The sequence below is a fragment of the Pyrus communis genome, chromosome 7, assembly GCF_963583255.1.
Source record: "Pyrus communis chromosome 7, drPyrComm1.1, whole genome shotgun sequence".
Taxonomy (NCBI): domain Eukaryota; kingdom Viridiplantae; phylum Streptophyta; class Magnoliopsida; order Rosales; family Rosaceae; genus Pyrus; species Pyrus communis.
In genome coordinates, this window is record NC_084809.1 from 8,707,838 (window position 1) to 8,721,915 (window position 14,078).

General features: G+C 37.8%; 2 protein-coding genes and 1 pseudogene across 2 annotated transcripts; 1 reads left to right on the forward strand and 2 right to left on the reverse strand.

Annotated features, from left to right (window-relative positions):
* Window positions 1-1,025: 1,025 nt before the first annotated feature.
* LOC137739496 (uncharacterized) lies at window positions 1,026-4,855 on the reverse strand (annotated as a pseudogene).
* Window positions 4,856-5,579: 724 nt separating this feature from the next.
* LOC137739997 (anaphase-promoting complex subunit 5-like) lies at window positions 5,580-12,252 on the forward strand. Its single transcript, XM_068479777.1, has 20 exons — window positions 5,580-5,933; window positions 6,021-6,180; window positions 6,269-6,390; window positions 6,764-7,013; window positions 7,385-7,559; window positions 7,653-7,731; window positions 7,827-7,912; window positions 8,331-8,460; window positions 8,554-8,586; window positions 8,783-9,031; window positions 9,184-9,261; window positions 9,376-9,635; window positions 10,147-10,206; window positions 10,305-10,372; window positions 10,536-10,641; window positions 10,735-10,876; window positions 10,977-11,075; window positions 11,230-11,494; window positions 11,641-11,708; window positions 11,798-12,252. Exons 1-20 carry the CDS (start codon window positions 5,763-5,765, stop codon window positions 11,957-11,959), a joined length of 2,763 nt encoding a protein of 920 aa, XP_068335878.1. The 5' UTR covers window positions 5,580-5,762; the 3' UTR covers window positions 11,960-12,252.
* A 595-nt stretch (window positions 12,253-12,847) lies between these two features.
* On the reverse strand, window positions 12,848-13,374 carry LOC137740502 (uncharacterized). Its single transcript, XM_068480355.1, has 2 exons — window positions 13,120-13,374; window positions 12,848-13,075 (listed from the first exon to the last, which is right to left on the reverse strand). The coding sequence occupies exons 1-2, from the start codon at window positions 13,372-13,374 to the stop codon at window positions 12,848-12,850; spliced, it is 483 nt and encodes a 160-aa protein (XP_068336456.1).
* Window positions 13,375-14,078: the final 704 nt, after the last annotated feature.

The following is a 14,078-nucleotide window of genomic DNA, read 5'->3' on the forward strand; positions in this document are numbered from 1 at the left end:
CGGTATCCCAGGATTCAACAATCTATAATCCGAAGTCAAAGCACTTCAATTTTCAGACTCTTACGAACTTTATATATTCTGTACTCTCAAGACACGACTCATAATTTGAGACATGAAGCATAAGAGAAACAAAGTGGAGAAACCCTATTTCTCACGAGTAAAAATTAACTCTAACTTTCTATATTTAATACCAATGATTTCATGGGTTTATATAAAATCCAATTTCTACTTATTAAAAAGATGTAACTTTTCATCTATAAATATACATCACTTATCAAGGGAATACACCTAAACAACATAACCTTTCTAAGAAATTGGTTAACACTATTTTTCATGCAATTATTAAAATTATATATTACAATATTTTATATTATAATATATAATTTCCAACAGGGGTTTGAGGAGGAAGACGTCGGCAGTGGGACGCCAGTGAACTGGGGAAGAAGGGTGAGGTAGTTTTTCGGAGGAGGATGAGGAGGGGGAGACATGGGTGGATGGGTGATGGGTTTGTAGGGATGGATCCCTCATTTTAAAAAATAATTAAATGATTTATTTTTTAGTTTTTAGATATTTAATTATTTTTTAATAGGAAGTAGGTTCTGCCTTAAGCCATGCATTTAGCAGAGGAATTGACAGATAAACTGACAAAATGTATGACATTGTAACAAATTTGAAGATGAGGTATGACATTAAAATGTTTTAAAGATGATGTATGAAACTGTGATTGACTTAATAATTGAGGTAATTTTAGGTAATTTATCCTTTTTTTTTTTGTAGTGGATAGTTTAGCAACCAATAGTCTTAATTTAGGTTTCGACAACTTTTACTTTGACAATCCTCCTTCCCAGTTAGATTTATGATTGAATAGTATTGTTTAGGCTATTAGCACTTAGCCTGGTTTTTCTACCAACAAAAATAAAGAAAACTAATGAAAAATAATTGAAAACTTTGAATTTTAATTATAAGGACAAAATAAAGGGTAAGGTAAATAGTATCATGATTGACTTTTTAACGTAAAAATGTGATTTTTCATTAAAGTAAACAGTACCGAAAGTTTTTCGCTAAAGTACCATAAACAGAGTCCACTCTACACAACGCGCCGGGCGCATGCAATGCTCCATGCGGAATCAGCCTGCTAAATTGCCAACAGCGTAATTTGTTGAACGAAACAGGGTAAATAAAGAATACACCGACGAAGTTCACATCTCTCCTGTTTTCTGCTCTACAAACGTATCAGTTCATTTTCAAGGCTGTTGAAAAGAGTCCACTCCTTGCTCATGATGGTTACCCGTCGGTTGGGTGACAACCGGAATATCCAAGCTACTTGCTTCTCATTGTGGGGGCGACTTCTCTTACATCGGCTATCCTTGCCTCTTGAGCCTGAATGTCACTCCATTCACGGTCACCAACTGGCCGTAGGTTGACTTGACCGTCAGCCATGTGGACTACACTCTCCCCTGGCACTGGAACTGCTCTAGAAACACTGAGGCATGCTTTATCAACATTTTCTTCAGACAAGTCTACATGTTTAGTCAGGGGTGTATTTCCAATATCTGAGCAAGACTCAGACTTCTCCTCGAACACTTGCTTTGTATCTATGTGATGCCTGATAACAGGAAAAAGGTTGATTAATCAACATTGACGAAAGGTTGATACGGGACAAAAAGGATTCAATGCATAATAATCCCGAGCAACTTATATTATAAGGTAAAAGGCAGAAGATACTAAACCTCTGAAGTTGTGCTTGCAACGTATTCACATATTCCAGAAGCTCTTGCTTGTCTTTCAGTGCGGCTGATTCTTTCTGCACAGCCTCCTTTATTCTAGCTTGAGCATCTGCCTCAGCAACCCTGACCTTCTCTTCTGCTCTCACAACAGCTGCTTCTAATATCACAACACGCTCTCTAGCTTTTGCGAGCTCAGAACGCCACATGTGTGCCTCTTGGAGAGCAGAATCTCTCTGCCTAGTCAATTGGTCTCTTTCTTTGCTCAAGGTCGCAACCTTTTCTTCATAATCTTTTAGCTACAAACACAAACAAAAGCCATAAATAAAGTAGAACAATCAAAAAGTTCTCTCAAACAAAATTCAGCTTTTCTTTTTCCACACTAAGAATATATTGTAATGGAAGGGGAAAAGAAAACAGATCCCTAATTATTCAAATATACTACACATTTAAGACATGACGTAGCAAAGCTCATCATACCTTTGACAAGGAAGATTCCAGCTGCTTCGCTGAATCCTTTTTTAAGCGATCAATTTCTGCACAAACAATTTTCCTTTGTTCATCAATTGTATGAGCTGCAGAGGCTGCAGCCTCAGCAGCTTCAGCAGTCTCAGTTAATTTATCTGCTATTTCTTTAATTGTTGAATCGCGTGAACGAAGGTCTCTAGCCAAATTATGTAGTTCGTCATCTTTGACCCGAAGTGTCTCCTACAGGACACAGAGACAGTCACATAGATGCTAGGTGAACTGTGAACATAATAATCACAAAGCGCAATTACATTTAAACGACTATAAGAGCTTTTCATTTAGAAATAGAATATCATTCTTTAACAAACTATACTGTAAAGTGCATTTCAAATGAATATAGGGCACTGTATTTTTCAATTCATTTCTGAGAACAGAATTAGATCACAAGTACAGTACCTTCATAATTGCAAAATCATCCATTGGACCATCAGTTGGCTTATTGGTTATCACTCCCAAAGCATTTCTCAAAGAAATGTGCATTGCTGCTTCGATTTCCTTAGAACTCTCCGAAGCAGTTGAATTGGCAGCAGCAACTACTGCTGCAACCGTTCCTAGTTTTGCAGAGCCATTGCCACTCAAGGAATTCACAGCTTCTTTATGGGCCTTTAGAACCAATTGTGTTGCTCTGGTCGCCAGAGGAAAAAAATGAAAAAGAGCAGAAGAAGACAATATTGGATGAAACATTTAATATCGGAAACTTTATGGTTAATATCTCTGAGTGAAGCCCCTATCCTCATCATATATAATGGACAAGAAGCTTTCTAGTTTAAAAGACATTATACAAAAAATTCCAACAACCATGTCCATATGATGCTTGAATAATATCTCTGAGTGAAGCAACACACATACTTTTTTTTTTTTCCCTCCTGATGTCACATTTAAGATAAATAACTTGCTAATATACACCTTGAAAATGAGGAAACATGGAAAAGCAATAAATTTGAGCCTGTAAAAAAATCCAACTTCACAATGGCCAACCGCATGTAATGGACGATCTTGAAAGAGAAATACAACATTAACTGGAACATAAACAATAAGTCTTCATAGTGAAATTAGACCCTAACCATAGAAAAGTTCAAATTCTAAACCCCTTGTTACTGCCCCAACCCCACATTGATAATCTACATACCTACGTCACCTAATTCCTCATTTGGACCAGCAGCATATAATTATGTCCTCAAAAGGTATATCCTAAAGCTCATAAAGTCTATATAAGAGAGGCACAGAAAAACGAAACTGTACGCTGTATAACATCTACACAATAGCTACAGCATATTGTAAAGGGAAATAACTTACTGTAGTGTTGCTACCCAAGCTCTAGCTGCCCCAGGAGTCTGTGCACAAAGGAAGTAGTCCTTTTTCTGCGGGGTCCCAATATCTAAAGAATATAGTTAAGAAGCACAAACATCCAGCTTTACGAGAGTACCTGTTTCTATAGCAGTTATAAGATACAACCTCATTTTGTTTCAACATAAAGCAAAAGTAGAAGCAAAAATAAATGAGGATACAGAAACAGCAACCGTCATACTTTTGCAACCCACTGAAACCACAAACCAAAAAAATAACAGTTCATAATCAATCAAATTGAAGCCTGCTGAGATGACTAATGTACAAAACGGACTATAATGAAATGCATCAATCTTACTGGAAGTTCACGGGAGATAGGGTAATTGTGCTATTCGCATCAAATGGAATGGTTCCCTTGACAGTCGGCTCATTTCTCCTAATCCTAAACCATAACAAGGTATAAGGTTGGTCAATGCATTTATAAGACTTGAATTGAAGCGAAAGTCAGTGCAGAACTAACTTGTATTCCATTCTCCCTGTTGTCGGGTCTAAGATCACCCACCGCTCGTTCCATTTTCTCAGCTGTAACACAAAAAATAAGCTAATTTCCAGATTCCAGAACAAGGAGCACCACACAGACCAACCAACAAAAATCATCCCAGTATCCAGTTTCCATTTAGAACTCTTTCAAGCATGATTCATCCAAATTTCGAAATTACCGAACTTCGAAAGATTCAACCGGAGCTTATAAAACCTTAAACTGATCAAACATTCTGTAATCCGCATTATAATTTGTGCAATGAAAACTCAACTGAATCGCAATTCGGAATTTAAAAAAACTTGAACTTTCGCCTAAAAATAAACTTAGGAATCACAGAAATACAATTAAAAGAAAGTGACAAAAAATGGGAGGTCCGGGGAGGATCGTACAGTCTCGGATCGCTTGAGAAGTGGACCCTGCAACAAGTTCCGACCCGAACCCGATGCGAGCTGGCGCTTGATCTTCTCCAAGCTGTTCTCAGCGTCCGCAGCTCTCTGCTCGATCGCAAAATTCACAATTCAGCTAACCCGCGAAAATAAAAATAAAAGATCGATAAATACATACATATATAAATGGAAGAAAAAGTAAATAGAGAGAGAGAGGGGCTGACCGGAAAGGCGCCATTGGTGGTGGCCATGGAATTGGGTAGATCGAGACGATCGAAAGCCTGAGAATTTTGGGGATTTTTTGAAGGGCTTTTGGTATGGGTGAGGTTTCTGCAGTCGTTCAGAAGGCTATTAGGTTTGTTTCCCGGACTAGCAGGTGGAGGTGATGACGAATTAAATGATGCGGTGGGGAATGATTGAATTATTATTTGTAAATTAAATACAAGATTTCTTTTAACGGTAATGTTAAGGAGATCAAAATTTTTAAATTAAATTTGTAAATTAAATGATATGGTAGTGAATGATTGAATTATTATTTAAGTATTAATAAACGTACTTATTTCCTATTGGTGACACATTATTTGGTTTAAAAATTTGGCGTTATGTGTACTCATATTATAGAGTAAATTGTAACAATGGTATCTCAATTTTAATTAAATTACTAAAAATTCGAAACTATTGACCCTTTAACTTATCAAAACATGCAACCATAATCTTTTTCGTCAACTATGTTAAAATTTCAGTCAATATAAGTCATGCGCCACTTACGTGAAGCTGAATCAAGGGGGCAATATGGAAAACCAAATGAGAACAAGTAACAATAGCCTCTCAACTTTAATTCAGTTGAAGTAAAGGTCTCTCAATTTAACAAAATTGTAGCAATGATTTTTCTAATATGACTCATTCTGACAATATTATGACGGATTTGATAAAAATGACCATAACTATATGTATTAATGAGTTAAGAAACCAATGATCAAAAATTTTTAGTCGAGGACTATTGATCATTTGATTTCACTATAGTTTGGAATACATTATTAAGTTTCTTTACCATTTAATTGTTTACATGAACTATACTGCATCCTAATCGAAAAAAGAAAACAAAACAAACAAATTGTATGAAATGGTTATCTTCCTCCCAAGAGACAATGAGAGCAGAAAGGAAAATAAAAACCGTAATAATTTCCCGGTTCTTTTTTAAAATCCCATTTTCTGCTCCAAAAACCCTCCCAAACCCCCAGATATCAAGTGAGACCTCACTCCCCTCCGCTCCGAGCTAAACCTGCGACGGTGAGAATGGCGGGTATTGTCAAACCGCCGGGGGCTTTCGCGGTGACGCCGCACAAAGTCTCCGTCTGCATACTGCTCCAGATCTACGCGCCGCCCTCTCAAATCTCAGTCCCGTTCCCTTTCTCCACCGTCAGCCAGCACAACCGCCTCGGCCTGTTCTTGCTCTCCCTCACTAAGGTGCTCTTAAAGTTTCGCCCTTTCCCCCAAATTTAGCTTCAATTTTCGGAAATTACTTGCAATTAAGTTCTTCTTTACGTTTTGCAGTCTTATGATGATATGTTCGAGCCGAAATTGGATGAACTTATACACCAATTGAGGGGAATTGGGGGATTATTGAACTATTGGTTAACCGATCATCTGACCAGTAGGTTGTCGGCTCTGTCCTCGCCGGATGATTTGTTTAACTTCTTTAGTGATATGCGAGGTTAGTTAATCGTAATTGCCCTTGTTTTTGCTAACTTTTAATTTTACTTGCTTCCCGATGCTTGTTTGGTTTCGATATTTCTTTTTAGGGATCCTTGGGGGCCCCGAAGCAGGTGTTTTGGAAGATGACCAAGTTATTCTGGATCCAAATAGCAACTTGGGGATGTTTCTCCGACGTTGCATACTTGCGTTTAATCTTTTATCCTTTGAGGTAATGTGAGTTTTTATTTTATTTCACTTTCTTAATGCTTACTATTTGTTTTGAGTTCATTTTGTATTCCATGTCGTTGCGCATCAAAAATGCATCCCCACCCAATTATTTGAAAATCAGGGAAACATGTACTATGCAGTTGTAATGTCTTGTATGTGGGTTCATGAGAGGCAAAAGGGAACGGCTTTGTAGATTAGATACTAAACTTTCAAATGAATGTCTTTTATCCTGTGTGTATTTTTAGCAACCCAATGAATACGCGCATCGGTGGAAATGAGTGTTGTTTTGTGTTGTGTTCGTTGTTTTAGATTTTATAGCAAACACAGCTTTTACGGTTAGCTACCCATTTCATATGATTTTACTATTGATGCAGGGTGCGTGTCATCTTTTAACAAGTATAGGAATGTACTGTAAAGAAGCCATCGCAAGTTGTCCTCCATATGAGTCACCTCACTTAGATGATTCGAGTAATGATTTAGAAACACCTCCGGAATATGAAAACATGGAACTGGAGAATCTTGTTTTTGAAAAAGTCACCGAAGAAATCGAAGCAAGAGAAAGAGCTGGTGGAAGAGTTTCTTTTCATCTTCATGCACCCAAAGCACTTGTTGGATTGGTTGAAGGTATAAATAGTATACTAAGCGTCCTTCTCTTGAAGCACATAGAAATGCTACAACATCATATAGGTCTTTTTGATTGACAACAATAATCTTGAAATCCTATTGTATAAAATTATTTCCAAATCAAGTAGGACGACCTACAATTTTTACTTATATCAATAATTTATGTTACTCTATCTGTTTGGAATGTCCAATAATCCTTTAGTTTTGAGAGCAAACCCGGCATGCTTGTTGGGCTGAACATTCCCTGCCAACAAACAGCCTAGCTCACTACTTTTGGGTTCCTTTACTTATGGATTTTCTTAAAATGTGATGTTTACAAATTCTGTTCTGATGACAATCATAATTTTGCATAATATGAACTAAACATGCAGATATTGAAGTCCCTGGTGATCCAGAATTCAAACATGGTGGCAATAGAGAAGATTGTCATTATGCACATCCTACAAGCAGTACATTCAGTGATCTTGATCCCAACGGTGGGATATTCCTACGGACAAACTGGCAGATACAGGGATTTCTACAGGAGCAAGCTGATGCCCTTGAAAAGTAAGTGGCATATGCATCTGTCAATCTTTTGGTTTTCCTATTTGTTTATGTACTTTAGGCTGTACTGAATCTTAATTTATATTCGTTTGGTAGGCAGGGGAGCTCTTTCTCTTTAAATGCTTTTGAGCTCATGCTTAGGCAGCTTCAAAAACTGGCACCTGAGCTACATCGTGTTAGTAACTTGCACAAATATTTTTCTTATTTGGTAATTTGTGTTGTACTTGCACTTAAAAATTGTTTGTCTTAACATTTTGGATTTTGGTCCAGGTTCACTTCTTGCGTTATTTGAATGGTCTGTATCATGATGATTTTTTTGCTGCCTTGGAGAATGTTCACCGCTATTTTGATTACAGGTATATCAGAACTCAACTCTGTATTTACTATTTAGTTAGGTAATTTCTTGATCAAATACTGTTGTGAAATTTTCTTTATCAATTTAGTGACCCAATTTTGAAATATTGAACAAAAATTTGAAATGATGAGCTATGACTGTGCTTCGTGTACTCCTATGAAAGGAGATACTTGTTATAACAGGATGCATTACTACTCTTCATGGCTTTTCATGCATGTCCAATGGCATGCTCCTAGTCTTGGCTACCTTTATGAATATAAGTTTGTATTTTGGTGGGCTTAGGTTAAGCCATTAAATGAAAGCTTTCAAACTGTAATTTTATGTTAGTTGTGTTTACATTTATGTCCATTATTTTATCTCTTCTATATGTTTAACTGTTTATAACAAACAAACTAATCCAATAAATATTGGCACAATAGTTCAGGGATTGAAGGATTTGATTTCGTTCCTCCTGCATCCGGTTGCAATAGCTTAGGAAGATATGAAATTGCCTTGCTTTGTTTAGGAATGATGCATTTCCATTTTGGGCACCCGAAGCAAGCTTTGGAGGTGAACCCATGTTCCCTACTCTAATTATGAATCTTTCTGTCATTTATAATTTCCTTTGGTTTGAATATTCCTTTTTCTTGTTAAAATGTTCAGGTTTTGACTGAGGCAGTACATATTTCTCAACAGGTAATTCCTTGGTTTACGTATTCACTTTTATCCTAAATCTAACATATACATTATGTCTGTAGTTATACTGTATCCGATGGTTTTCTATAACCTTTCGGATGACATGTATGCCTCTGAATTAAAAGGGCATCCTAGTATTATCCTTCCCTTACATATATGTTGTCTACAAGAACCTCATGATTTTCAACTTGTGCAGCAAAGTAACGATACATGTCTTGCTTACACCTTAGCGGCTATCTGCAATTTGTTGTCCGAAACTGGCATATCTAGTACAACTGGAATACTGGGCTCATCATATTCACCTTTGGCCAGAATAGGCATTTCACTGTCTGTCCAGCAACAACTATTTGTTCTCTTGAGAGGGTCTCTGAAGAGAGCAGAAAATTTGAAGTTGAAGCGTTTAGTGGCATCCAATCATCTTGCAATGGCTAAATTTGATTTAACGGTCAGCACGAAATTGCAGTTTATTTTTACTGATTCCTAATGTGGACTATCTGTGTACTTCCCACCTCAGTAAAGACTGAAGGGTATATTGTGAGTATCATGCTGCCCGTAATGATGATAAATCTGTTTCTCATTGCATAACTTCATTTGCAGCATGTGCAAAGGCCTCTAGTTTCATTTGGACCCAAGGCTTCAATGAAGCTTAGAACAAACCCAGTTACTGTTTGCAAGGTAACGATGACCCTTTGAAGATGTTTCAATGTTCTTTGATTTCCTGACATGTTAGATTGTTCAATTTCCTAACAATGCTCCCCCTTCCCCCTATGTTACATGTAATTCTTGCAGGAACTTAGATTGAGTTCTCAATTGATTAATGAGTTTGGATCCGAAACTTCTTCAATGACAACTGATGGTACTTTTAGTACTTCATGGCTTAAGAATTTACAGAAGCCAATGGATTCACAAGTCTTGTCTCAAGAAAGTGGAACAGGAAGCAATAATGCTTTCCAGTTCTGTGCACAACCAAGTTCAGTCCCTGCATCTGTGTTGCAGTTAATAGGCTCTTCATACTTACTTCGTGCCACTGCATGGGAAATATATGGCAGGTGATCTTTAGTAAAGTCCTGTGTTAGTGTTACTTTTTCTTTTATGCTAATTTAACTTCTACGGTTGACCGGATCAGTGTTTCCTGTTGGAAAAATAGAATGATTGTGCCTAGATTTCGAGTTACCTTGTCATCTGAAATTGTGTAGTTGATTGAGTGAGATGCCCCTTGCAGTTTTTATTTTCATTCATTTCTTAATAAAAAATAATATTGTAAATATCGTAACAATATAAACCAACAGTTATTACATTTACTAAAACTTAAGGTTTTAGAAATAGTTATAAACAAACAAAAATTAACATGATACCAGAGCTGGAGATTCTGAATGTGAATACTTGCATCTACTCTACAGCCTCACATTTTATGTGGAATTTCACATCGATTCACTTTTTCAGAATTTTAAGATTCTCAATTCATTGTAAACAGTAAATTTATTTACTTTAATCCAAACTATTTCTGGGGCTATTATATCTTGCTTGTTTTGATACATTTTTCTTTTTATATGTCATCAGCTCTTCTCTTGCCAGATTTAATGCACTTGTTCATGCAACTTGTTTTCCTGATGTCTCAAGGTAATTTTTAACTGAAAGTATCACAAGATTTACATATTGTGTTTATATTCCTTTCCATTTTTATAACTTCAACCTGACTATTTCGTGGATGTCCTCAGTTCATCTGACACAGCATTAGCATATCTGAAGCTCATCCAACATCTAGCCGTTTATAAAGGATACAAAGGTTAGATAAAATGCTTGAGTACCTAAAAAGAATATATTTTTTTTCATAGATGCTGCCATATTAATTTCTGGTTCGAGTACTCTATCTCCCTCTCATGTTCATCACATAAACAAATGCTGTTCATCCTTGATGACTTGTATTTTTTTTTTCTCTCCTTGTTTAGAGGCTTTTGCTGCTCTTAAAATAGCTGCAGAGAAGTTTTTATCCATCTCAAAATCAAGAATTTTGTTACTGAAACTTCAGCTGCTCCATGAGCGTGCTTTACATAGGTAAGTTTACCATGTGCACTATTTCATGAATATCTTGATCATACAGTAATTTTTGTGTCTATGTTGGTCATGACCTTGCCAAATATCATTTAGAGGACATTTGAAGTTTGCCCAACAAGTATGTGATGAGCTTGGAGTCCTGGCATCATCTGTTAATGGCGTGGATATGGAACTGAAGACAGAAGCAAGTCTCAGAAAAGCTCGTACATTGCTTGCCGCAAATCAGTTCAGTGAGGTTTGATATTTTCAATATTTTGAACTTGTTTCCTTGTAAGTAGATTTCGTCCTACAAATGTGTGGCATGCTTTTCTTATTATTTTGGCATTTCATTATAGGCGGCAGCTGTAGCACACTCCCTCTTTTGCATGTGTTACAAATTCAATATGCAAGTTGAAAATGCCAGTGTGCTTCTTTTGCTAGCTGAAATCCACAAGGTACAATTGTACATTTGGTACACGATGTGGTCGGAGGTTCAGGCAGACTAAAGTTTTCATGACTCCTGTCTTCTTATCTATCTGTTTGTCTATTAAAATAGTTCCTGTTCTATATTTCCACGAAGGTAAAATTTCTTTTGTTTCTGTTTTCCAGAAATCAGGTAATGCTGTTTTAGGTCTTCCGTATGCATTGGCAAGCCTCTCGTTTTGCCAGTCGTTTAATCTGGATCTGCTTAAAGCGTCGGCCACACTCACACTAGCTGAGTTGTGGCTCTCACTTGGATCAAGTCATGCAAAAAGGGCCCTGAGCCTTGTACATGGGGCTTTTCCTATGATTCTTGGTCAAGGAGGTTTGGAGCTCCGTGCTCGGGCCTTTATTGTAGAAGCAAAATGCTATCTATCCGATCCAAGCTTTTCCAGTAAGCATATACAATGCATTTCCTGATAACATGTTTCATTGTCTTCGATTCATGAAGAGTTATCCTCGGCTTTATGGCTTCATCAAACATATTTTATTTGAAGTCCTAACTAATTTCGCATTGCTGTTGCAAATTTGACTCGCCAGTTTCTGAAAGCTCCGATGATGTGCTGGATCCGCTGAGACAAGCCTCGGACGAGCTTCAATTGCTAGAGGTAAATATGCTTTTGAGTTTGAGTTTTCTGAAACATATGCTTTTATTGATTGTGTTTAATGGCTATGAAAAAATGGTTCTGGTGGACAGTATCACGAATTGGCGGCCGAAGCTTTCTATTTAATGGCTATGGTGTTCGACAAACTGGGAAGATTAGAGGACAGAGAAGATGCTGCGGCTTCGTTTAAGCAACACATTTTGGCTCTTGAGAATCCGCAACATGAGGAAGATCCTCTTATCAACATGTTTTGAAGGTAGATTTATATGTCATCGTGTAAACCAGCCATTTTAAGATGGATTATGATTCGTGTAGGCTATACTGTAAGCTTGTATAGGCATGAGGAACTGAGGGTATCTGATTAGTTTGTGTGCTGAGTAAACGCTCTTAATCACATCCTTACATTTAGGTTTGGTCATATTTTTCATATCACTTTGAGATATGTGGATTAACGAAAAATATTCTTGTGATCTAGAGGAACGTTATTTGGCTCTTTACATGTAAGACGATCTCTTACCGTTACTAATAAAAAAAATTAATTTATCCACACCTGCTAAACAGATTTTTCCCGCCAGGATTTAGGTCTAGCTATTCATTTGTAAGTGAGATGTTTTAGGTTTGATTCTTGTCAAAGGAAAATTTGAATCATATTATTATTAGGCTTAGTCGACTACCTCATTATATTTTTGCAGATAATATTATTTGTTCAAAAAAAAAAAAAAGGTTCCTTAAGGGCTATTCTGGCTTTTCACCATTCTAACAATCTTAGTTTTCACTGCAAAACAGCCTTCTGACTGGATGAGTCGAGTCTTACACTTTAGTACAAGGCCCATATTGAGAGAGGATGCCGGATCCTATTTGTAGGATTCAGGATCCTTCAATTATATTCGTTTATCGTATGATCAGTTTTTATCAGATAGTGTTTATATTTAATTTTAAATAAAAGAATTTATAATAATTTTTTATCGTATAATGTACGATGAACGGACGTGATTAGAAGATCTCCTGAGATACAAAAGTTATATAAAGGATCTACATCTTGAAACGTGTCACGACAATTAGATAATTCCACCTCTGCCACGTGTCAGATCATCTTCACCTCCAAGTCCACTGTCAGTCACTGCTATATGACGATATCTCACTCACCCCCCGCCGCCACCACCACCACTACGACAGCCACCGCAACCAGCAGCACCATGGGCCAGGAAAACGACACCCAGTTCAACCTCGTTGGCTTCTCCAACTTCGTACGGACCAACCCCCGGTCCGACCGCTTCAAAGTCCACCGGTTCCACCACGTCGAGTTCTGGTGCGCCGACGCCACCAAGCCGCCCTCCGATTCTCCTGGGGACTGGGCATGCCCATGGTAGCTAAGTCGGACCTATCCACCGGCAATCAAACCCACGCTTCCTACCTCCTCCGCTCCGGCGACCTCGTTTTCCTCTTCACCGCCCCGTACTCCCCCACCCTGCCCGGAACCGCCGACCAGGCCAGGCCCAGAACCACGGCCTCGATCCCTACCTTCGACCACTCCGCCTCCCGCGCCTTCTCCGCCACCCACTGCCTTGGCGTCCGCGCCGTCGAGATCCAAGTCGAGGACGCCGTATCCGCCTTCACAGCCAGTGTCGCCCACGGCGGCCCCCATCCTCCTGGACAACCGCGTCACCATCGCCGAAGTCCAACTGTACGGTGATGTGGTTTTGCGATACGTCAGCTACACAGACTGATAGGAGCATATTTATGCGACTTAAATGGCTTGTTCTCGTACATTTACGTTATGTTTCTTTAGTTATTTTAGTACTTTAAGCTATTTTCGTGTGTTTGTAGGTCCAAAGGGCTAAAGGAGCAAAAAGATGCAATTAACCGTCAAGTTTTCCTTAAGTTAATGAATTGGATGGGTTAGCGCAACGCAATTCACAACATTCTCCAAAAGTCCTTTACGTGAAAAGCACAATAAAGATACAATCAAAGATCATTAAGCATCATGAAAACTTTAAGTGTTGACGAGGCATTCGTTACTATGGACTACGCATGAAACTTATGCCAAGAATTTATTTAACGCGATTGTTTATAAGCAACCTCCACTACTTGTGAATATAAGTTCGTAACTATTAGGTGAAACTCACTTATATTCTAGCGTCATATTGATGCATGAAAATTAAGCGCGCATTCTTAATAAACATTCATAAATAAGTTATCAATCAAACGGTTAAACAAATTGAACCACAACTTATGAAACGCAATTAGAATTAATCAAATCAAAATGCAAGCATAAACATATATTTCGAATCACCCCCTAGCTAAAGGGGGTTTAGTTTATTATAACTTTGAAATCAAAGAAATACCTAAACATTCCAACAACTCAAACTTGAA